The sequence below is a fragment of the Castor canadensis genome, chromosome 7, assembly GCF_047511655.1.
Source record: "Castor canadensis chromosome 7, mCasCan1.hap1v2, whole genome shotgun sequence".
NCBI classification, from domain to species: domain Eukaryota; kingdom Metazoa; phylum Chordata; class Mammalia; order Rodentia; family Castoridae; genus Castor; species Castor canadensis.
This window is the reverse complement of record NC_133392.1, coordinates 57,281,579-57,306,966: the sequence shown is the minus strand read 5'-3', so window position 1 is coordinate 57,306,966 and position 25,388 is coordinate 57,281,579. Positions and strand designations below refer to the sequence as shown.

At 35.2% G+C, this 25,388-nt stretch overlaps 1 protein-coding gene across 4 annotated transcripts in view; it reads left to right on the top strand.

The window, feature by feature from the left end:
- Ctnna3 (catenin alpha 3) overlaps positions 1–25,388 on the top strand; it is a 1,740,232-nt gene that overhangs the window by 1,430,748 nt on the left and 284,096 nt on the right. For all 4 annotated transcript variants that reach the window (XM_074078977.1, XM_074078976.1, XM_074078978.1 and 1 more), the window contains one exon: positions 2,063–2,214. In XM_074078977.1, coding sequence (XP_073935078.1) covers positions 2,063–2,214 — 152 coding nt within the window. The remainder of the gene's footprint in view (positions 1–2,062; positions 2,215–25,388) is intronic.

Here is a 25,388-nt window from a genome sequence, read left to right as displayed (position 1 = left end):
AAAACAAGTGTGAAGAATTTGTGAAACTTAAGGCAAGAGAAGGTCTACAGCACACGATTAAGAAATGAAGATGAATAGAAGTGGTGGGGCTAAAAATTGGCCGTTAATTTAGGATATATTTACATGGCAAAACAAATTGCACTTAATAGACATTTGGATATAGAAGGTAAGGAAGAGTCCTTTAGTTGATTAATTCAGTAATGGATTCATGGATTAATGTGTTTCCTTGACATTGGGTCTGGTATAAAAGCCATTTTGGCTGAGTATCTTTCACGTTCCCTATCTCTCACCATATAATGAATGCTTTTTGCCAACTCAGGACTCTGGCAATAAGAAGGCTGTCACCACATGTGGCCCTGTGATGTTGGGCCAGAACCATAAACCAAAATAAGCCTATTTCTTTCTAATCCACCCAGGGTGTAGTACTGTGTTATTTGTAACAGTCAATGGAATAAAACAAACATAGCACAGTAAAATTAGTTTTTCTTGGTAGAAAACAATGTGTTAAGATGTAGAAGTGATGGGTTTGAGGTAGAATTTTGCAATAGGCAGTTGGACACCCAATTCTGGCATTCAAGGAACAACTCTAGATTACAGATACTTTGGATTTCACATCCACATGAATGAGAAATGTGGGTTGGAACTCTTTCTCGTAGGCAAAGTGGTATGAGTTTATTTTCTTTCTGGCTTTGTTATTTCACTCACTGAAAGTGAGTGTGATTTTATGGATTCTTATAATTGAAAAGTATTACCCAATAGAAATTTCTGTGATGATAGCCATACTTTCACTTTTCAAAATGATAGTTTACTGAACACAGGTAAACTACATGTAAACTACAGTAAACTACTCTGCTGAGGACTTGACATGTAATATTTGTGGCTGGAGGAATCAAATTTTTAAATTTCATTTAATACTAATGAGTTTAATTTTCTAAGTCACAATGGCTAGGTGTCAGTTCTTATTGGGCAGGGCACCCAGACAGTGGACAAAGAAGAAGAGAACATGGATACTCCTAGAAGATATGGTGGCTAAGTAGTAGGGTGTAGATGACACATTTTAGTAAGTGAGAGAAAATGGAACTAGATAAAATGAGTGTCCATATACATCGCCAGCATTTCCCCATATCTAGTACATAATATGTAGGATTACAAGAGATAGAGAAACTTGTGGATTTAGGAAAAAATATCATTTGCCTATATCTGTATACTAGTTATAAAACTTCTGTTATCTGACTTTTTTGCTCTGAAAATGAATTGGTTTTTATCCTGCATCTTACATGGGACAGAGTCTTCCTCAATGTCATACAGAATAGTAGTTAAGAATGTTTACATTCTGAATTTTAGCAGCCTGAGTTCAAATCTCTATCCTGCTATATACATATCAGCAGAAAGATTCTGTCAAGGATGCTTGGTTTCTCTTGGTCTTAGTTGTTAACTACTAATCTTAGGTTAATGCTGGGGTTATTCTAAGATTTAAAGCATGTTGAAGAATTAAAAGATCCTCCCTTTTCCCCATCCTTCTTTCTTTTGGCAGTGGTGGGGTTTGAATTAGGGGCCTTGCACTTGTTAGGCAGGCACTCCATCACTTGAGTCAGACTTCCAGCCATTTTTGCTTTTAGTTTTTTTTTTTTTTTTTTTGATAGGGTCTCAGAACCCTATCTCTCAGACTGGCCTCAGACTGAAATTGTTCTAATTACATTTCAGCATAACTGTGAACCCCACACCTGGTTTGGTTGATATGGGCTCTTGCTAATAATTAACCCTCCTGTCCTTGAACTGTGATTCAGTCTCCACCTGCTGAGTAGCTGGGGATTACAGACAAGCACCACAACGTGGCCTTGAGAAAAGATAATTTAAAAAATATTTTTATAAATATGCCTTTGATTGTCATTGATGCCTTATACTTTTCAGAAATCCAAGAAAACCCTGCCAAAATATTTTATATTTCTACACTAGAAGTACTGTCTGTTAATAAAATATTTGTTTATAAAACAATTCAACATTTCCTAGAAACAATAGAATTCACAGAAGACAACCTTACCTTTCTTATTTATTTTAATAGTCATTCCTGAGTTTGTAACACAAGTGAATGTCGCCTTGGAAGCCTTAAGCAAGAACTCATTGAACCTGTTTGATGATAATCAATTCGTAGACATCTCAAAGAAGATCTATGATACTATTCATGACATCAGATGTGCAGTCATGATGATTCGGGTAAGTTCTTTACCTTTCCTCGAATTATTTCAACATTCTTCCCCATCTGGAATGCCTGAAATGATTGTAGAAAATGTTTTATTTCTATACCGTAATGTCAATGCTGAAATCCAATAGAGCTTTGTGTATCTCTAAAGTCAGATCTACTGTCACAAACTATACTTTTACTTATGTATTTGGTTATAACTTAGGCAAATTAGCACATTAACTGTACCATGTGCAGAAATGACAAGTTTCCTGTGTGCAGGTGTCATGGCATGATCAGAAGCCAAAGAAAAACTCATAAAGGAACCTGCTTCTTTTCTCTGGCAAGTAGCAAGGATCTTTCTTAACACTGTACTGGAACTGATATGAAAATGTCTTAAGCAAGGTATTTCTATGTCCACACCTTCTCATTCTGGATCATAAAATCACAGAGTTTTCTGAAATAAATCTTACTTAGAGCTGTAGGAACAACAAGTGCTTGAACTGTCCTAGAATGGGAGTTGTATATTTAAGGAAAGATTAGTACATTCTCAGAGGGTGTGAATGCACCATTTGTTCTGGGTACTCTGTATGTAGAGAGACAAAAATTATTTGTTTTTATTTGACTTTTAATGTATTTTTAGCTGTTACTTAAAAAAAGGCAACTTATTTAGAAAACCCCTATGTAAAACTATGTAGCTGCCTTATTTTGGGATGTGTTCATCTGGAGGCAGACCTTGCGGTAATGATTTCTATCATCAGTAGTCCACTTAGGAGCAAGTGAGACAGAGAAAGTGAAGCTAACAAGTTGTAATTATGAGTCAGTGCAGGTGACCAGGTCTTGATCCTGCTGGTAAACTCTTGGAGGCAGAACACACCTCAGAATTTTTTCACCTGAGGTGAACAAAATCTGAAGACATGCCTCCATATCCATCTTTGGTTGAGCTGTTACTTAGGCCTTCTGCTCAGAGCCACCTAAGCTTTTGTGGCCAAAGAAAGCAACCCTCAGGGAAGGTAGAGATGCCTGCCATGGGAATATTCAGTAGAACTGGTGCATCTAATTTCTAAGTCTGAATAGAATTTCCTTTGAAAACTTCTGGACTGAACTGTCAGCAAGACTTCAAGCTAGAAATAGTGCCAAGAAGATAGGGGTATGTGTTGGTAGTGTCTAATAGGCTTAAATGTCACAGGCTGCTCTGGGCAGTCTATAAAAATGGAGTCATTTGTGTAATTTGTAAAGAAAAGGACAAGAGAGATCAGTGAGATAAGGGAACCTGGCAGGACAGGTAAGAATTTGAAAGAGAAAGGCTAACAGTGTCAAAATATAGAGTCCAGCTTGGCAAAACCTGAAATTAAACCCAATTATAAATATCAGAGGGAAATCTTAGGATATATACAGATAGTTTCCTACTTATGAAGGTTGGAGTTAAAACGTTTTGTGATTTTGTGAAAATGATACACATGCAGTAGAAACCATTCTTCTACTTTTGAGTTTGATCTTTGGTTGGCTCATGATATTCGGCAGGATAGTGTTTTAAAAGGTGAGGCATCCAGAGGTCTCAGCCAACCATCCAATCATGAAGATAAAAAGTTGATACTTTAGAGTGTACTGTGTGGGTAATTCATGGTGTTCATCATCTTAGGAGTATTAAATGCATTTTTTTTGCTTCAACAATATTTTCAACTTACAATGGTTTTATCAGGACCCATCATTAGGTTGAGGAACATCTGTACTGATGAGCAATCTATACTCTATAGTATTGGTGCCAAACAAGTACTGCATCTGAACAGTAAAGAAAACTTACCAAATATTTCTTTGCTCTTGCAATGCTTTTTGTGCTTTACCTGCATGGACTAGTAAACTAGTAATAACCCAAAACTGGGAAGGAGAGCAGAAGTAAAGATGCAAGGAAGATCTATGAACTTCAAGAAACTGTCTTGCCATGATGAAATACTATATTCCCACTATCTCTGTATGAATATTGAGAAGAAAAGCCAATGAAATTGCACATAAAAGCCAGGGTAGAGGATGAGCATTTTCCTGTTAAAGCTCTCTAATGATGAAAAACATCTTATAACTTACTTTTGTTAAATGATCCAGTATTTAATATTTTTTCTTATTATCAAGAGGCTTGTGTATAGCAAATCAAATTATCTTGCCATTAGTTTTACATATTTTTCACATACCACCATCTTCTGTGGAGCAGAAGAACACTTTATTATAATTATTTATAGCCTGCGAGGGTAGTCATTTTTCCCCTACATAGTCATTTCCTTTCCAAGGTAAATACTTCCATTTCTGCTAACTTTTTCTCCTGGGTATAATCTAGTATTTTTTTGTTCTTCATTAGTGCTTATTTAATTTTCAACAAACTTTTCAAATGAGACTAGCAAAAACATTTTCTAATTAGGTTCTGTCTAATGTCAAATAAAACAGAAGACTTGTTCTTATGTGTTATTTCTATTGTTGTTTTAAGTGCTATTAGCTTATTTTTTCCCCATTTCAAACACCAGGATTATTGGATTAGGAACGATTTAATATTTTTTATTATTCTTATCCTTCATTTGCTTATGTGTTTATTCTCCATTTTTATCTGATGTGACTGGCTCTAAATTCTAATTCTATTAAGCTTTATGTCTTTCCCTTTTTTTTTTTTTTTTTTTTTGCTGTTTTGTTTTGTTTAGCAGTACTGGAGTTTGAACTCAGGAATTTGGGGCCTTGCGCTTGCTAGACAGGTGCACTACCACTTGAGTCATAGCCCGAGATGGAGTTATTGTTCAGATAGGGTCTCAGGCTTTTTACCAAGGCTGACCCCAGACTGCAGCCCTCCCTACGCATGCCTTCTGAATATTTGGTATTAGAGATGTGTGCCATCACATCCTGCTTGCTTGTTGAGAGGAGGTCTTGGAGACTTTTTGTTGGGACTGGCCTTGAACTGTAATCCACTGGATCTCTGCCTCAGGAGTAAGTGGGATTGTACACATCATGGGCCACCTTGATCAGCCTCATGTGTTCCTACATGTCTCTTCATAAAATTTGTCTCGTTGCTTTTCCATTTGGTTGTTTGCCATGCCAACTTAGCATCAGTTAAAAACATGAGATGTAGAGTCTAAGTTCCTTCATCTACAGTACCAATTAAAACATTAAAGTATACATTACTGCTCATTTATCCAACTCCCATTCCCTTAGATAACTCTCGTTAAGGATGATAGTGTTAAGAGCATTTAGAATCTGGTGCTACATCCAGCTAATTTGTCTGTAAGCACATAGTTTGAATGACTGTTTTTTGAATTTAAGATAGGCATGTTCTATCTTTAAATATACTTTATGGCCACAAAGATAAAACAGATAAAAGCAGAGCTACTATACTTAAAACAAAGGAGGAAAGGAGGGAGGCCTATCATCTCTGTCTCTACACCCCAGTTCCCTGGATGACCTATGGGAAGTTAATTCTTCAGAGATTTCTTGGAGGATAGAATGAAAATAGAAGTCTGACTTGACTTGCAGGTAATTGAAAAAATCTATTCATTTTTTTCTTCAAGACTACCCTCTATCACAGAACATAAAAAAGTTGATCTGGTATAATCTTCTCTTTACAAGGTCAAATTTAATACTGATCAATACAGTGACTGTATAACTACAAAGCATTCATGCTTTCTTCAAGTTGTCTGAACTGTGTCACTATGAAGGCAATTATTTTTGTAATGATGCAAGCTAAGGAAATATAGTCTGTGCTTTAGAGGTGTTTCTGAATGTTTCAGAATCCCGTTGTATCTGAATTTTCAAGAATGGTCTTCAGGGCCCTAATGACAATAAAATGCCAGCTTAAGATCAGAATCTGATATTTTATAAAATGCTATTATGTCTGTCTTTACTGTTTATTTTGATCAATTATTATGCTTAGATTGTTTTGTAAAGTTCTATAACAAATATGTCTCATTTAATTTTGCTACTCAGTGAATGGACAGATAAGTTTACAGAATCTTATAGTTAACAATCTTAGAGTGTATGAGGAAAAGTTTGGCCTATTTGAATTCAATAACTATGTGCAAATTTTTTTGATAGAATTTAAACTGTTTATTTAAGACCTTCAGGTAAAACTATACACCTAGACAATCCTAAGTACAATTTGTATTATGAAGCATTACTGCTTTCTTTGTCTACACTTCGTTTTCAGCATAATTAAGTAGAATGTCTTTTTTATTATTTTTTTCTAGGAATTCAATATGACATAATTTATTATAGTATATAGTATAATGTAACCAATCTATTCTTTTTTTAAATTCAGTACACATAATGCAATGGTTAAGACTAAACAAGAATTCTCAACCTCAGTTTCCCCTTTTTAAAGAATTGGTATTAAACCTCCCTCAAAATGTTATACTGACAAAATGAGCTGGTAGAAATGAAGATGCTTAATGAATATCTATCACAAGAATATAGTTACTACTGCTATGGCCTCATATTGCTAAAGCTGTTTATTATTCTTGTATATCTGAAAGAATGTTAACTACAAAAAATATAGAAATATGCTTGTGGAGCAACATGACAACAAAAATCAAAGAACACTTGAAGGGAAAGTCCTCAAGAAAGAACTATGTTCTTTTACAAGGTATGATTTATATGAGGATTCTGTGTTTATTAGCATCAGGTATTTCAGTATAGATTATTTAGTACAAGTTGTTCTTTTGAAGCCATATTAGTTTAAGCTAGCATTATAATTCTGCATGTGATTTTCATTAACCTTTTGATTTTTATTAACCTCCTTAAAAGGAGGACTGAAGTCTCAACATTCATCTTTTTTTTGATAGAAGGTATTTAACCATAAATGGAGGAAACTGTAAAGGGTGACATCATTGTCTTGTGAGAGTAACATGGGTGGTTTTCAGTGAAATATGCTCAAAGAGGAGCAAGATCTAGTAAAATTAATCTGATAATAGCTACTCAGATTGTAGACTATTTTTTGCTGATGCCTCATCAAAAGCGCATAGAAAATATGATATTGTATAATATCAAAAGACATGATGAGTTCAAATCTCAACTATCCATGTTACCATTTATACTGTTACCATGAACAATGTCATTATTTTCTCAACTGCAGAGGGAAATAAAGGCACACTGCTGGATTCTCTTTTCAGATATCATTACACTTAAAAATAATGGGCTAAAGGTTGCTTTCTAACATCAACAACAGGATGAAACTGCCCATGGTCCAAAGAATTGTAAATTATGCATGAATGTACAATGCAGGAATACAATGAAACTCAAAGTATAAATCTGTATATAGAATCAATTAACAATTAGAAGATATGTCTTTTAAAATGTGCAATATGTCACAGCATCAAAAACATTACAATAAGCTAAGTGTTACATTTCATAAAACACATACAAGATCGATTCTTTGAAACTTACAAAACATTTTTGAGAAAAATTAAAAAGATCTTTATAGAGCAATTAGTCATATTTCTGTACCTGGACATGCAGTGTTGTTAACACATCAGCCATCCCCGAATTTGTTTATTGGTTTAGTTCTGTCTCCATAAAATTTCCCAGAAAACTTCACATGAAAACAGATAATCTGAGTTGGTTACATGAGTATATGAATTTGTCAAAACTTACCAACCAAGTTGTATACTTAAAATGATATATAAATTAGATGTTAATAAAGTTGATTAAAAATATCATTCTACTTAATAGCTAGTACTATAGAAAACAGCTAATTTTGATTAAATAAAGTCCTATCAAACTATTCTAATTAGAGCTTACTAGAAAATCTTTCATGGGTTATTAAAAATGGTAAAATTTCACATATTACAAAATTATTTGTTCTACATTTTATGACTGGCTGTTTTCCAAATATTTCTTTTGTATGAATTTTCTTTTACTGATTTTCACTTCTAATGTTTGTAAATGTATTACTATAGATCAGAGGTTGACAAACTGTCACCTATGGGTAACATTTGTTCCACTCTCAGTTTTGCATGGCCTGTGTGCTAAGAAAAGGTTCAATATTTTTAAATGGTTGAAAACAATTCAAAAGAAGAATATGATTTCCTCACATGTGAAAAACATGAAATTCTAATTTTAGTGTCTACAAATAAAATATTACTGAAATATGGCCACAGCATTGGTTTTAATCTCAAGGTTTTTTTTTGCTACAGTGGCTAGGTGGAGTAATTATAGGTGGACTATATGGCTCACAAAGCTGGAAACATTCACTAATCTGCTTATTTACAGAAAAAGTTTATTGAGCCTTTTTGATAGTTCATTTTTGTCCTTTACCAAAATATTAACTGGCTTCTCCAAGAATTCAGTCTCCTCTTTATTAGTTTTCCAATTGTAACACAATTCACAATTGTGAATCAATTGTACAAAATAATTTAATAGTAAAATTGTTTTTTCTTCCATGTTCTTGAGTACTAGAACCATCCAAAACTTCTGTTAATTGTTCCTATTTCCAGTGTAGACTCTCAGACCTCCCTTTTTAAAAAATCTATTCTACTCTCCTCCTGTTTAATCTTCTTGCCATTTCTTTTGAAAATCAAGCTACCTTTGTTTCTTTAGTTCCAAATTTTATAGTATGCCTTGGTGCTTTGAAAGTTGATCATCAACTTTATTCTCAGAAAAAAATTTTATCTTTTTTCTATTTTAATGTTATAATAACTTTGTCCAGTGATTTTTGAGATTGTAAATTAGTCTTCATAAGACAGTATCCAATTAATGTCATAAATTCTATGCTCACTGTAGCTTCTGCATCCTGACTTAACTGCTTGAGGTCCTGCAGTCCATCCCACAGGGCACCTTTCCATACTGCTTGGCACTAATGATCACAGTTCCCCACAGAACCAGTTATTTCAAACCCAAGGAACATTTTTTCTCTGTGAGCCTGACTGCTATCAAATATCACTTTCTTCATGCTTTGCAGAACTTTGTTGACTGTGGAGAATCTATTGAGGCACCATTTCAGATTTATTTAGCATACAAAGACTTAACAACTTTTCATTTCTAACTGCTAAGCAGATTTCCTAAATTCATCTAAGTCATTTTGTTCTTCATTCTCACAGGAGGCTTGCCAGGGAATCCCAGCTAAAACACTGCCCTTTTTGGAAGTGTTATGATTCTGTTCTAGTGTCAGATCCAGTTTGTAAAGAACCAGCTGGAGACTCCCCAAGGGAACCTACAGAACAACTGTAAGAAAGTAACCTCTTTATAAGCAAATTTAAGTCAAATGTTAGCAGGAAGAGTTCTGTAGTAGAGTTGTTGCTGTTATCTCTGCCTACAGAGAGTGTAAGGTGAGTAAACCCTGAAGCCCCTACTGGCAATGACCAACAAAGCTGATGTCTCATGCTCTCAGCACTCTTAATGGCCTTCCTTGCGGGTCTACCATTTGAAGAGACTTTTGACTACAGGAACAGAGATGACCAGAGTAAGAAAGAATATTTATTGAGAAACATGTTGGTTAAGCTACAAAAGCAGTGTTAGACAGTGATCTCAGTTCTCACACTGAGAGAAAGATGTTCAGCTTGAAGTCTTCTGAGGAAGTGCTCTCTCACCAAAGACTTAGAGCCACTGGACCGGGAGGAGAGCCATTGGTCCAGAGGAGCTTTGATGCAGGCTTCTTCTGTGCTCAGAGAACTCCATACATGCACAGTTCAGAAAACAGACTCAGTTGTTGAATCTTAGGACTTAAGCAACTCTGTTTGAAAAACATCTTGTTTTGTTCAGAGCAAATAGCAAGCATTTTGAACAGAAAAATACTATGGGAAGAGGCTTAGTTGTGGAATCCTAAGGGATATTCTTGTTAAATTTATTATTATTATTATTTGCAGTACTGAGGTTTGAACTCAAATGTACTTGCTAGGCAGGTGCTCTATCCCTTGAGCCATGGTCCCTAACCCCCTCTTTTTTATGTTAATAACTTTTGGATAAGGTTTGCATTTTTGCCCAGGGCTGTTCTTGGACTGCAGTCCTCCTACCTATACTTCCCATGAAGCTTATTTTATAGACATATGCTACCACACCCAACTTTATTGCTGAAATGAAAGAGGTCTCCTCAATTTTTGAGTTCAGTCTAGCCTTGAAGTGTGATCTACCTGATCTTCCTCTGATTTAATTATTAAATTATTGAATGACTTATAACAAGTAAACTTGTAATAAGTTAGATTCATCTTAGGTATTAAATCTAATAAACTTTTTCTCATTAGGGAAAAACCCTGATTTTGTGCTAAAACCTCTTAAGGTGCTAAAACCTCTTAACGTGCTCATGTCTTATTTCAAATAATAAGTTCATCTACATGGCTCCATTTCGAAAGCAGCTTTTGTAGGGGTGAACAAGTCATCCAAGGAAAACACTCTGAAAAACAAATTTACGAATTGATGAATTTTAGGACATAGGCTGTGGGTTATCTAACAGAGGGAGGGAGCTTAAAATGCTATATTTCTAGTATCTATAAAGTAAGTGATGGAGTTTCAGAGGGAGAAATATTTTGGAATGTGATGGCAAAATGCTTGTAGAATTGAGGTGCTTGAGGTCACACACTTATGGGAGAAGTCACAGGAGGAGGGGTGGGATCATTATGTGCCTGCTTCAGAACATTTTTTTCTACCACAGAAGAAGGAAACAACCCAATGTTTTTACACCACAGGAACCTTTAGGCTTCACTGACTTCCCTTTGTTCATGGACCAGTTATAAACACATAAATCCCAAGAGGGACTTTTTGGACAATTGGCTAAAGAAAAACTTATGCTGCATCTCTTCACCTCTCTCTCAGGTTCAGACACATCAGACTGCTGACTGCCCAATTTGTTAGACCATCTACCCTTCTGGCATCTTTCTACTTCCTGTTCTCTCTAAACACACTGATTCCTTCAAAACCATACCTCTTCAGGTCAGCTCCATCCTCACCTTGTGCAGCTTCCTATGTGGATCTCCCATTTCAGCTCTCATTTTATTCAGGTTTAAGTTTGCATAGTGTTTGTTAGGTTGATGGGCGTATGTTATCCTTATTAATTTATTTATCTGTTGCCTTTCTTCCCATACAATGTAGACTACATAAAAGAGGAAAATTGTAACAAAAAGTTTTAAGAAAAATCAGATATTAAGGTATTTTACAATCAAATCAATGGGTCTACTTTGTTTCCAAATTTGATTTTTGCTTTAAATGTTATTACTGGACCCCAAGGAATTAAAGGAAAGAAAGAAATGTTACTTTGTTATTTTACACTCTAAAAATGATGTGCAATGTAGAATTATCTTGATGATTCTTTTACAAATAATTACAACTTGCCTCATCTTTGATTTAAGATAGTTTTAAGTGTACGGGAATTTGTAAGCATTGTATTTTGTGTCCATGTGATCACGGATGTGCAGTATGTCTGTGTTGATGCTACTTGTCTCAGATGAAGCGTCTATAAAGTTGGATCTAGTGCAGTTGTTTTAAGATTTTCGTTTTGCCATGTGCAGGTGACAAGATTGCTCTTAAAGATGATAATAATTGCAGGACAACTCTGATGAGTCTTCTTGATTGTATGCATCAGCCCTTAGGTGGTGGAAGAAAGGTTCTTCTGAATGGAGTTTGGAACTCGCTAAAGTTTAGTTCACACACATTTTCCTCCATTATCAGTCCCTTGTGTAATAAGCTCCAAAAAGTCACAAAATTATCTACAAATTTAATGATTAAAATGTGTTTTATACCGTCTTATAGTGCAATGTTTGGAACAGAAACCAGAAATTTAATTAAAGTCATAAAATATAGAAAGATATCCTAACAAAACTTATTTCTATCCTTGAAAATGGATGTAAAGTGGTCTGTGTACTAAAAATATATAAATAAAAATAAAACCAGGGATTTTTATATATCTTCTGTTATCACTAAAATTCATGCTTTGGGAATAAATTCAGAGTACTGTTCACCAGAAATTTATATGGACAATAATTTATGGAGCCTTGTAATTCTGCCTACTATTTAAAAGTGGAAGTCCTTTGAGCAAGGGAGACTGCAGAAATGGAGATTGGGTAGATAACAAACAATCCTTTATATTTATCATTAAGGGAGGATAATAGCTTTCATCAAATTTAATCGTATTGTTTATGCCTCACTAAATATATTGATCAAGCTTAATTTTCAAGGATCACTCTCCCTCAGGATAAGGAACCTCTCCAAAAGAGAATTTAGAAGAGTGATGAAAATAATGTTAATAATAATAACAGAAACAAAATGAGCCTTGTGTTTGGAATAACATTTTTGTACTTGCAGTGAGATGAAACCAAGCATATACCAAAAGTGTTTCTAACTGCCTCACCATCTCTGAGGAGATTTAGGAAATCAGACTCGCAGTCAGGCATGTGTATCACTACAGCAGCCAAGGTGAAGGGATTGAAGTGCTGTCTTGCCAGCTTCAGGGACTCATTGACTCTGTTCCAAAGTATAACATGTCACTGATTACAGAGTATTTTGGTGTTAAATCGACAGAAGAAATTGCTAATCAAAATGCAAGTGGGAAGTGTAAACAAAAAGATATGAACTCACCAAAATTAATGCACAGACTCATTTTCTCCTTCAGATGCCTTGTTTCTGTATTATATCTGAAGCCCTACACATTAGCTTCAAAAGATGCACATCAGTCAGAGAAGTTGAAAGTCTGTTATGCAGTGATGAGCACTGGATGAGATATCAGAGGATCTTGGGCTGGGTTTCAGCTATCTTCTATAGAAGCTGTAGAGTCCTAGTTCCTGCTCTTTAACATACTGTTGTGTGATGTTCCATTATAGAAGAGGGGATAATCATACTCGCTTTGATTATTTCACATATTTTAGGGGACCGCTCACTCCTTCTTTCTCTCATCACCTTTTTCTTGGCCCCTCTTCTTTCTTTCTTTGAATAGTCTTTTTATCCACTTATTTAGATATGCTTTTATGGAGTATCCTACGTTGTGACAATACATCTGTCAGATACTTAGATATATAATGATGGATAAGACATAAAATCTGTATTTTATGGAGCTCATATTCTTGTGGAAAGACAGAATGTAAATCATTATTATGGCTTGGATATGAGGTGTCCTCCAAAAAAGTTTGGTCCTAGATGCAAGCAATAGTCAGTCAAAAGGTTCTACCTTCATCAGTAGATTAACCAATTGAAACCAATTGATGGATTCAAAATTTCAGTGGACTATTAGGAGGTGTTGGAATAATAGATAGTGGAGCCTTGTTATAGGAAGTAGGTCACTAGGGGCAGTTCTTTGTAGGATTTCTCTTGTACCGCCCTGTTCTTATTACTCTTCTCTGCTTTCTGGTGCAAGTAACTTTGCTTTGTTGCAGGCTGCTTTTGCCATGATTCTCTGCCTCAACACAGGCCCAGAAACAATGCACCAAAACCTCTGACATTGTGAGTCAAAAGGAATATTTCCTCCTTTTAAGTTGTTTCTCTTACATATTTGTTCAAATGACAAAAAGAACTAACACAACAATTGAAGAAAGATGTAGACATAGCAATTATGATGGTGATAAGAAGTAAGGATGGTGAGAGAAGAAAGTTAACTACACTTTAAGCATAGTAACTAAAGAAAAATCTCTCTGAGGAGATCAGATTTGAGTTATTTATGAAGAATAAGAATAAGTCAGCAGTTTTAAGCTGGGGGAAGAATCTTTGAGGTAGAGTAGAGTAATTGTAAAGGACAAATTCAGGGATATCCTTCTTGTACTTAAAGAATAAGAAGGAAACATTGTTTCTAAAACAGTGATTGGAGGAGAGAGGTGATACAAAATGACTTTGGAGAGAAAGACAGATGACAGGTGATTCTGGCCTTGTTCAGGAATTCAAACTTTGTTCCAAAGCATTGAGAACCATTAAAATATAGGCAGCAGTGTGACCCCATTTGCAGTTTAGGAAACCCCTTTTTTGTTTAATGTTGATTTTCCAATATGTGCAAGGCCTTGGGTTCTAGTCTCAGCACTGCAAACACAACAAATAAATAACAACTTCCAAAAAATGTGTTGATCAAACAAAACTAAAACTAAGTGTAACAAAATACAGCAGCTTGGAAGAGTCTTAATAGTGTTTAAAAGGGGGAAATTGGAGAAGTCTTTTTATAGTATTTTAAATCCAATGCTGAGTGATCTTAAAGTGTGTCTTGCAAAGGAGAGACCTAGTTAGGATTTGGTGATACAGAAGATTTGATTGGATGGACACAATGAATGCAACATTTGGAAGTGATTTCTTTTGGGGGGAAGGGTTACTGAGATTTGAACTCAGGGCTTTAGGCATGCTAGTCAGGCACTCTTGTACTTAATATGCCTCAAGCCCTTTTTTGATTTTAGTTACCTTTTACACAGGTCCCTGTTTTTTTTTTTTTTTATTGGCCAGAGATGGCCTTGGGTCATAATCCTCCCATCTACAGTCTCTCTGTAGCTATGATCAGAGGTATGTGCCACCATGCCCAGTTTATTGATTGAGATGGGGTTTCACTTTTTGTACAGGAAAACTGCAGTCTTCCTGATTTGCTTCCAAAGTAGCTTAGATTATAGGCATGAACACCTGCCTTGAAAAGAATATTGATGAGTTTACTAGTTTTGATTACTAGCCAATTTAACTGTTTCAGTTTTATCTTCCAGGAGCAGCTATTTCCTGGGGGGAAACACCTAATTGTTTTGTTAACTTCATGTTAGTCCTGTTAAGATAGTAACAGGAAATCTACCCAGTCCAATCATTGTTTAACACTAGAACAAGGAATTATGACTTACTTATTTTCAAGTGGAGGGTAGGCAAGAGGAAATGTTGGGATACCAGTTAGGAGATTTGTGGTTGCCCCTGCAATCTGCAGTGCTGACAGAGACTAGCAGTGGATTGTCAATACCTCATTTGCATGCTTGAAATTTGGGTAGTATGAAATGAGATATGCTATGTAAATGTAGAATACATTTTGAAGAGCTAGTAGGAAAAAATATATAAAGTATTTCATTCATATTTTTTACATTTGTACATGTAAAGGGATATCAATAATACATTTCAATCAAATCTATCCAAAATATGATGAATTTGGCATGTACAGATTAGTTTTAATGTGGTTACTAGCAAACTGAAAATTAGGTATGCTGCTAATGTATTTAGTAGAGTATAGAGTTGACAGAAGAGGTGGACAGCTTTGAAACTTAGTGCAGAGCTAAAATTAATTGGATTTTCTGGTAGTTAGTGTAAGATTGAAAGAAATTGGGAGAAAAGGTGGTTTCTTGTTTCTTGTTTTGGGCCATTGTGTGGTGTGCATTTTATTTAATAAGCTAAAGGAGACTTACAGGAATCAGTTTGGGATAGATGTTTAAATCTATTTTAGTAGGCATAAAATCAAATGACTTAAAAATTATATGTAGGGTTTAAATAACATCTAGTTGTTAGTAACATTCAATTTGTCAGTAGTCTTTTAGTATTCTTAGTGATTTTGCTGTTGAACTCTACTGTCTTTGGTTAGAAGCCTTCTTCTTTCTTTTGCCTGATGAATATTAGCAGGAAATCATTAATCTTTGCTTTTGTTCTTTTGAAATCATTGTATTTAAATACAATCTTTGTGTATTCATTATTTGCTTTGCTATAACATGTGCTGTGCAATTCTGTCCTTATTCTGTTCTGCTAAAACCAATGATGACTTTGCCCTGTTCTCTGTTCCTTCTTTAATTGTAAAGAGAACACACTGGAGGCAACAGTCATAAGCAGTGACTTCTTCAGTAGAACTCACATGGCTCAACGACTAAAAGAAAGCATTAAAAAATAGGACTATATGAAATAAAAAGGCTTCTGCACAACAAAAGAAATGGTTTCTAAATTGAAGAGGCTGCCCACAGAATGGGAGAAAATCTTTGTCAGCTACACATTAGACAAGGGTATGATAACCAGAATAAACAGGGAGCTCAAACAACTAAAATCCCCAAAAATCAATGACTCAAAAAAGAAATGGGCACATGAACTGAACAGAACCTTTTCAAAGGAAGAAGTCCAAATAGCTAAAAAAAAAAAAAACACATGGAAAAAATGATCACCATCCCTGGCCATAAAGGAAATGCAAATCAAAACCATATTAAGATTCCACCTCACTCTTGTTAGAATGGCTACCATCAAGAACACCAAACAACAATAAATGTTGGCAAGGATGCAGGAAAAAGGAACCACCATATACTGCTGGTAGGAATGTAATCTAGTACAACCACTATGGAACATAGTATGGAGGCTCCTTAAAAACTAAAAATAGATCTGCCATATGGTCCAGCAATTCTACTCCTAGGGATATACCCAAAGGAAGGTAAGTCAGCTAACACCAAAGGCACCTGCACACTCATGATTTTTGCAGCACTATTCATAATAGCTAAGCTATAGAATCAGCCAAGATGCCCCCTATTGATGAATAGATTAAGAAAATGTGGTATTTATATACAATGGAATTTTTTTCTCCTTTTATTTTATTGTTTTTACATTTACTTACATGTGTGTACATGGTTTGTGCCACCTCCCCCCCCACTTCTGTTAACCCCCACCTCCACCCCCTGCTTCTAGTCAGAACCTGTTCCGCCCTTTTCTCCAATTTTGTTGAAGAGAAAACGTAAGAGATAATAAGAAAGACATAGCGTTTTTGCTAGTTTGGGATAAAGAGCTATTCAGAGAGATTCCTAGCATTGATTCCATGCACAAGTGTATTACAACCCATATTTCTACCAGACCTCTTCACTACTTCCTGGTTCCCTTTCCAAAGCGACCTCTGCCAATTTAAAATTACTTTATTTGCTCTTCAACAGGGAGCACATCAACCACATTCAAGTTTTAGGTTTCCTTTCCTTTCCTTATTTCTCCTGTGTGTGTTTTCCCCTTAGTGTGTGACCCATGTCCAATCATATTACTGCATTTGTTTTGGGTCTATAATCCACATATGAGGGAGAATATGTGTTTTTTGGCCTTCTGAGCCTGGCTAACTTTGCTTAAGATGATGTTCTCTAGTTCCATCCATTTACTCATGAATGACAAAATTTCATTATTCTTTGTGGCTGAGTAAAATTCCATTTCTTGATCCATTTGTCAGCTGTGGGGCATCTTGGCTGTTTCTATAGCTTGGCTATTGTAAATAGTGCTGCAATAAACATGGGTGTACAGGTGCTTTTGTAATAACTTGAGTCACTTTCCTTTGGGTATATCCCTAGGTGTGGTACTGCTGGATCATATGGCAGATCTATGTTTAGTTTTTTAGGAAGCCTCCATAATGTTTTCCAAAGAGGTTGTACTAGCTTGCATTCCCACCAGCAGTGTATGAGGGTTTCTTTTTCCCACATCCTTGCCAGCATTTGTTGGTGGCGGTGTTTTTGATGATAGCTATTCTAACAGGGGTGAGGTGGAATCTTAGTGTGGTTTTGATTTGCATTTCCTTTATGGCCAGGGATGGTGAGCATTTTTTCATGTGTTTTTTGGTTACTTGGATTTCTTCCTTGGCCAGAAAGAAGAATGAAATGTTGTCATTTGCAAGTAAATGGATGAACTAGAGAACATCATCTTAGGTGAAGTTAGCCAGACTCAGAAGGCCAAAAGCTGCATGTTCTCTCTTATATGGGAATATAGACCTAATACAATTGCAACAATGCTATGAAACACTGGTCACACTAAGGGAGATCACACACAGAAGGGGTAGGATAAAAGAAAGAAACTAAGAACTTGAATATGGTTGATATATTCTCCATACAAAAATGAATATAGAAATCCTAATTCAGCTAAAATCATCATAATGAAGGGATTAAGATAGAATGAACAAATTTAGAGGAGATAAACTAATTGGAGTTACAATAAATACATGTATACATGGAAATATCACAAGGAAACTCCCTGTGTAGCTACCTTTATCTCAAATGAGCAAAAATGTCATATTTTTCTTTTCACTCTTCATATAATCTTTTCACTCTTTTCTTCTACTAAATTGAAGAAGGGCAAACAGGTCCTATCCAGGGTGGGGGGGGGTGGTGGTAGGAAGGGGTTCCTAGTACCAGTGGGAAGGTGGAGGTGGTTGGGAAAATGTGTAGGAGGGTGAATATGACCCAAAAAATGTGTGCACATGTATGTAAGTGCAAAAATGAAACCTGCTGAAACTACTGCAGTTATTGGAGGAGAGGGGTATAAAGGAGTGTGGTGGGAGGGGGAATTCATGTAGGATATATTTGATACATTGTAAGAACCATTGTAAATGCTACAATGTATTCCCACCTGCCACAATAATAAAGAAAAAAAATTAAGTAAAATTTTAAGACAGTCCTACCTGTGTTCCTCTTCCAACTGTATGTATATTATAATAATTAGTAGTTTCCTTATCAGAGGTGCAATAAGAATAACAACCTCAAGCTGCATTTAAAAGAAAGTAACACTTTCTGCTTGGGTCAGAGCTGAAAACAGATTCCCCCATGGACTATACTAAGGCATTGCCTATGTGGTACTAATAAACATTCCTTCCCCTTACCTCATCCATTGTTAATAACTGAATGCCCAGTTTATGATAGACTATAAAATTACTTTGTAACAAAAGCATTATATAAATAAAAATAAACATTAGTCAATAAAATGTATGAAATAATATTTTATGATAAAATAAAACTTGTTATGATAATGAAACAATATAATGTAGTTTATAGTAAAAATTAAGTCTGACTAGTCTTACCCCTCTTTCTCAAATTGTCTTCTTATAGGGTCAATTGCTTTTAAGTTATGTGTGATGTGTCTTTTTGATCATTTTCTCCATAAATGCTAAAATATACTAATTTGTTTATGTATATATTCTGCTAATGCTTTTGTTGAAAATGTCACCTTTCAATATTTACTGGCATGAAACTCAAATTTAACAGTAAGTCATGTACTGAGTTCTTTTTATTATTCCCTAAAATAAAAGTTAGCATGGACCTATACCAATTACTGGTGACACAACTCATTCATGTAAGCTCTTTTTCTTGGTAAGGAAAGCATGAAAGAAAAAAGTGGAAAGGCAGCTGGAGATAACACAACAGAAAAATGTAAACAAAGAGTAATTTGTGGCCTTCTATGGAAAAATATTGAAAAACCAACATAATGTCAGTTATGGAATACTGCTTTGCTGTAAGAGTTGAATCACAAAACCCTAAATAAGTTGAATAAAATGTTACACAGCTCAACACCCATAGACATTGAGTCATATAGAGGTGAAGTGTGTTATCAAAGTCTATACTGCCAATTACCATGAAAGTCAGAAATTCAGGCCTCCTGATTCCAAAAAAAAAAAAAAAATGGATAAGCAAAACATTACTTTATTTAAATATAATTATAATGCAATGTGTCATATTAAATATAGCTTCTGAAATATCATCTAATTTTATTTGAAATCATTGGCTGAGAATGGAACAACTTAACATCAGGCCTGGAGAAAAAGTCAAGTAACAGAGCATAAAGGAGAGGGCGATTTAGTTTCTCTGTAGGTGAACATGAGGTAGGAAAAGCAAGTGAAATAATTTAAATGACTTGCCCTTCTTTTTAAAAATAAAGTTCCCAATAGAAACGAGAAGATCAAGTTATGCCCTTGAGCTGCTGGTAATAAAATATTGCCTGAGGGAAGGAAATTTTGTTGAGTGATCACCACCTGACAGGAACTCTACGTACATTCTCTCATTTCACCCCTAAAGCAACCCTTGAGGCAGGAAGTTGGAAAACCATTTTATTTATAGGAAAGGAAACACATAATTTAAAATTACTACCCTCAAAGTCACTTTGATAGACATTGGCCCAACAGGATTAAGACTCAAACCCTCTGTCCAACTTCAGTCTGTCTTCATTGTGCTATGTGCACTCTTTATTCGTAAGGTGTGAATCCTGATCAATTAGATCTAGAATGACTGAATGTAGAGGTGTGGGAAATTAATTTGTATATCTCTGAATACTAAGAATTTGAAAGCAAATTCAATTATAAAGAAGGTAAGTTTAAGAAAAAGGAATTTTTTTTTTTTTCAGTACTGGGCCTTCATCTTGAGCCACTCCACCAGCCCTCTTTGTAGTGGGCATTTTCGGAATAGAGGCTCATGAACTGTTTGCCCAGGCTGGCTTTGAACCACTATCCACCTGATTTCTGCCTCCTGAGTAGCTAGGATTACAGGAGGGAGCCACTCACCTGCGCCCGGCAGGAATGATTTATTAGACATTGCACATTCCTTCATAAAATTTTTTTTAAGTAGTATAAATGTCCCGTCATTTATCTGTTCTTCTATTCCTTGTTTATAACTCAGTTTGTTTGAAGCTTGAAGAAATGTGAGTAGGTAAAAACAGGAGAATTAATAACCAAGGAAACAAGTCAAAACTGAAAACTCAGGGTTGAATTTTCATGTCTGTTGGGGGTTGAGGGGGAAGAAAGAGGGGGAGAGAGAGAAAGAGAGAGAGAGAGTAAGAAACAAAGTGAGAGAGATTTAAAGCTAACGTAGGTTGAAGAGAGGCTTGAGGAAGTATTGGATCCCTTCAGTATGTAGTACTATTGTCTCTCTTGGGAAATCCGAGTGACAAAGTCTGAAGGACCAGGTCTGCTTGGAGCACATTGGAAAACAGACATCAGAGGTTCCCCCAGAGTCTTACAGTATAAACACCATTAGTGTCCAATGCTGAGGAGCCCAGTGGGAAGGCAGGCCAATATTGTCATAGTGCCTGTGCTCACTGGAGTGATGTCACCTACGCTGACATTATTTCCTCCTCTTGTTGTTCAGCGATAGTTGCTCACACATTCCCTGAGTGATGCAAAAGGGACTCCTCTGTTAGCTCTGGATTTTGGCTCTCTCTGTTGGAACTACTATAAGGCCAACTCTGTTTTGTGACTGAAAACACTTAACCTCCTCTCAACGACAAATTAAACAAAAGAAAAACAAAACCAAATAAACAAAAAACAGAAAGAGGGAGATATCGTGGATACCCAAAACATGCAAAATTATTATACAAGAAAAACTTTATTGCACTAGTACTGTGGTGGCTATAATTTAACCAGTTTGAAGTTCTGAAATAGAAGATTGAGGAATTCTGCTGTCATTTTAACATGGCATCCCCTGAGAGGATGCTGTATGGTGCCTGAGTCCTTGTTGGCGACTTAATTTCTGTATAAATTTATCATGAGACAATGTAGGTATATGGAACTAGAACAATCACAGAGGGACTCCAATGTCCATACACAAGTTTGTGATGTATCCAGAACAACCTTTAAATCTAAATTAGAGCATATGAGCCAAGCTGGCTAAATATAGATATGGATTGGAAAACAAGAGGGAGGATGACAAAACAAGGAAGAGGCCTACAAAAGTCTTTGATGAGATACATTGTCTTCTTGCATCTGTTTGGCTATTATATGGAATATTAATGTGCATTTGCACTTGGTGATAATGATGGGGTGTTCACATGGTTGATCAAAATTGTTCTACCAGTTATGATGCAGTGATGATGGATTGCTTCTGTCAGGGTAGCCAAATAGAAATTTCTACATCAGATGGCAAAGGGGATAATATAACACAGGCTTGAATCAAGATAACAAACTAGACTGAAAAAAAAGACATGATGAATTTTATACAGTAGAATAAAATATGTGTTCTAAAATTGAGTAGAAAGTATGGTAAAAAGAGCATCATTCTCTCTGTTCTCCACAACCACCCTCCCTCACCTTTGGGGAAATCACATAAACATTTTGTAGTTTTAGCTAGAAAATGCCTTTGTACATTTAAAAAAAATTTTTAATTTAAAAAATTTAAAATTTAAAAAAATTTTGTCTTAAAAGTCTTTTATCAGATTAAATGGAAATACTAAATATCACAGCAATTTAAAACAAAAATGCAAATTTAAGAATATGTTTACCTGGCTGCTGGAGCCAGAAACTTGTCTGTCGTCCTCAAATGGTCCTTTTTCAAATTATTCATCAAATCCTGCTGCATCTGGACATTCAATCATTTGTCATTCTGCTGGGTCCCCTACCTTTTCTCCAAAACAAGTTTTACTTGTGATTGGAGATGTTTGGATGTTTGGATTAAAAAGTATACCTTTATAGATTCACATAGCATCTCATTCCTCCCAAGTAATTGATTACAATGGTAAATCTCACAAATAAATGCTTCTGACGCATTAAATTGATGCTTTTCATATTTCAAAGACTAGTCTGGCAAGTTTGAAGAGTATAGTGTGTAGACAAAATTGCTTGGCCTATACAACCTGGTTCTGCTACTTAATAGCTGCATCTCATTAGGCAAACTATTTACCACTCATGCAATATAGGCATGACATATCCTCCACTGTGGACTAAATGCACCAATGTATGTTCAACTGTGGAACTGTGGCATATAGTAAATATTTAATAAATTTATTATTTTATTATTCAATTGATGTTCATTCTGAAAGATCACAAAATATTTATTATATAGAATGGCCATATTACTGTTGACAGTTAATTATTTAATTTCAAACTTGCCATTTGGAACTATTGAGATTTTGCATTACAAGAAGTTAGCTCAATGGATTTTACTCTACTATAGTACCTTGGCAGAAAAATACAGTATTTTAGATTTCAATTCACCTTTGTTAAACATATAAAAGTGCAGTTCTGATCTACTTTTCAAGGGGAAAATTTTGGAGGCCAACAAAATTACTATAACATTTCATCTTAACAAAGTGAGCTCACCAAATATCTAAGAAAATTCCCAAAATGAAGAATAAGAGGATCATTGTCAAGTATCAAATATTTAAAATATTTCAAATATGTGGTATTTATTTCTGGTATTGCTTCACAAATTCAAACACTGACTAGTGCAATTCAAGAGATGTCCATGAAATAGACCCTATTAAATAACTCTATTCCAGCAGGGAACATGACAATGTTACTAACTGCAATCTTTTCCCACTATGAGTAAGCAGGTATCAGTTTTGAAAGAGTTTACAATGGCAAAAGAAGAATAAACAATGGAAGTGTAGACAGACTAATAGAGGGCTGTAGCCAGTGGAATGGGGGTGGAGGGCACCTGTTGAGAGGAGATGATAAAACAGAAAGGTTATCAGAGCTGTAATATACCCACATGAAATAAGGGATTTTGCATCTTTCATTTAGAACCCACTCTACCTTAGGATTTCTATCCCTGAGCATATTTTGATTACAAGATTGTAAACCAATGTTATGGCTGCAACCCTATTTATACTGTGTACTATACTTTGCATTAACAAGGCTCTACTATATACAGTGAAACTAGGTTGTGTAAAGTTTCTAGAAGCACACAGAGAAAATATTAGATTCAACTAGTAATTTTGAACACTAAAATTATTCTGCTAGAAAAATTCAGAGTTCCAAAGCTGAGCTACCTTCAGAAATATTAATATATTTGTGTACATAGAAACCAATGCACAATCAATAGCATCAAACTGTATTAGAGAAAAATTCATTTACAGTGATCATTTGTACTGCTTTTAAAAAATAAACCTAGACAATTATAAACAATTATAGAAATTGGTATAAAATTTTGATGATAGAGAGTCCTGAGGACAATAGAATATGTGAGGGTGATTATTCATTATTTTCCATGGATAAACTTAAGGATATTAATTCTTATAAATCCACTGCATGGTGAATTCTATATATAATGAAATACTTATTTTTGTGAGTTGGCCTGTCTTCTTTGGTTCAACGCAATATTTGTAGACTCCATGTTGTTTTCCATATCAATAGCACAGTCCTTTAATTAAAAAAAAAATTTAGCTGAACTAATATGCCACATTTTGTTTGCCTTTCTCCCATTAGAGGACATTTGGGGTTTTCTCATTTTATGGGCTTTTATGGATGAAGACAACAGTGAACATGAATAAACTTACTCACATTATTTTGGGGAATTTTTATTTCTCCTGCATAACTACATTGCAAGTAAATGGAATTCCAAGAGTATAGGGTAATTGTATGTTCAATTTAAGACTCCCAATTCCATGTCAAAATAGTTGCATTATTTTATATTTCCATGAGCAACCAATGAGAATTTTAATGGTACAACTTCTCAATACTTAGGGTTTCATGACTTTTTGTATTACCTACTCTCATAAATGTAAAATAACATAAACTTTCTTGGTGATTGGATATCTAATGACTTTTCATTGCTTATTGCCTGTTTCTAAAGTTTTTTAGGTATCTGTTTGAATCCTTTGTCTAATTCTTTATCCTTGTGATCACATATGTTCACACTTTTATTTTTGAGTTGCAGAGGTTCTTTATATGTACTTGATAGATGTTTATTGTTGAATATATGTACTGTCAATGTTTTATTTTATCCTCAATCTGTGTTTGTGGCTTGCCCCTCCACTTTCTTTTCTTTTATCTTCTTTTTTGCTTTAGAAGAGAACTTTTTATTTCTTTTTTTATTCATTTATTCATATGTGCATACATTGTTTGGGCCATGCTTCCCCCGTACTCCGCACCCTGTCCCTCTCACCACCACCCCATTTCGCTTCCAGGCAGAATCTGTTCTGCTCTTACCTCTAATTTTGTTGAAGAGAAAGTATAAGCAATAATAAGAAAGAGAAAGCATTTGTGCTACTTGAGATAAAGGATAGCTATACAGAGAGATTCCTAGCATTGCTTCCATGTACAAATGTGCTACATCCCAAGTTGATTCATCTCTAACTGACTTTTTCACTAGTTCCTGATCCCCTTCTCGTATTGACCTCTGTCGCTTTAAGGTTTCTGTATTAGTTCCTCTGCAGTGGAGACATCAAATACTATCATGTTTTGGGTTTCTTACCTATCCCCACAGCTCCCGTGTGTGCTCTCCCCTTGTCATGTGACCCAAATCCTACCACATTGCTGTATTTGCCCTAGATTTTGGTATTCTGAGTCTGGTTCACCTCACTCAGAATGATGTTCTCCAGGTCCATCCATTTACTTGCAAATAATAAGATTTCATCCTTCTTCATGGCTGAGTAAAAATTCCATTGTGTATAAATACCACATTTTCTTAATTCATTTGTCAGTAGTGGGGCATCTTGGCTGTTTCCATAACTTGACTATTGTGAATAGTGCTGCAATAACCATGAGTGTGCAATTGTCTCTGGAGTAACCTGTGTCACATTCCTTTGGGTATATCCCCAGGAATGGGATTGCTGGATCATATAGCAAATCTATGTTTAGATCTTAAGAAGCCTCCAAATTTTTTTCCAGAGTGGTTGCACTAATTTGTAT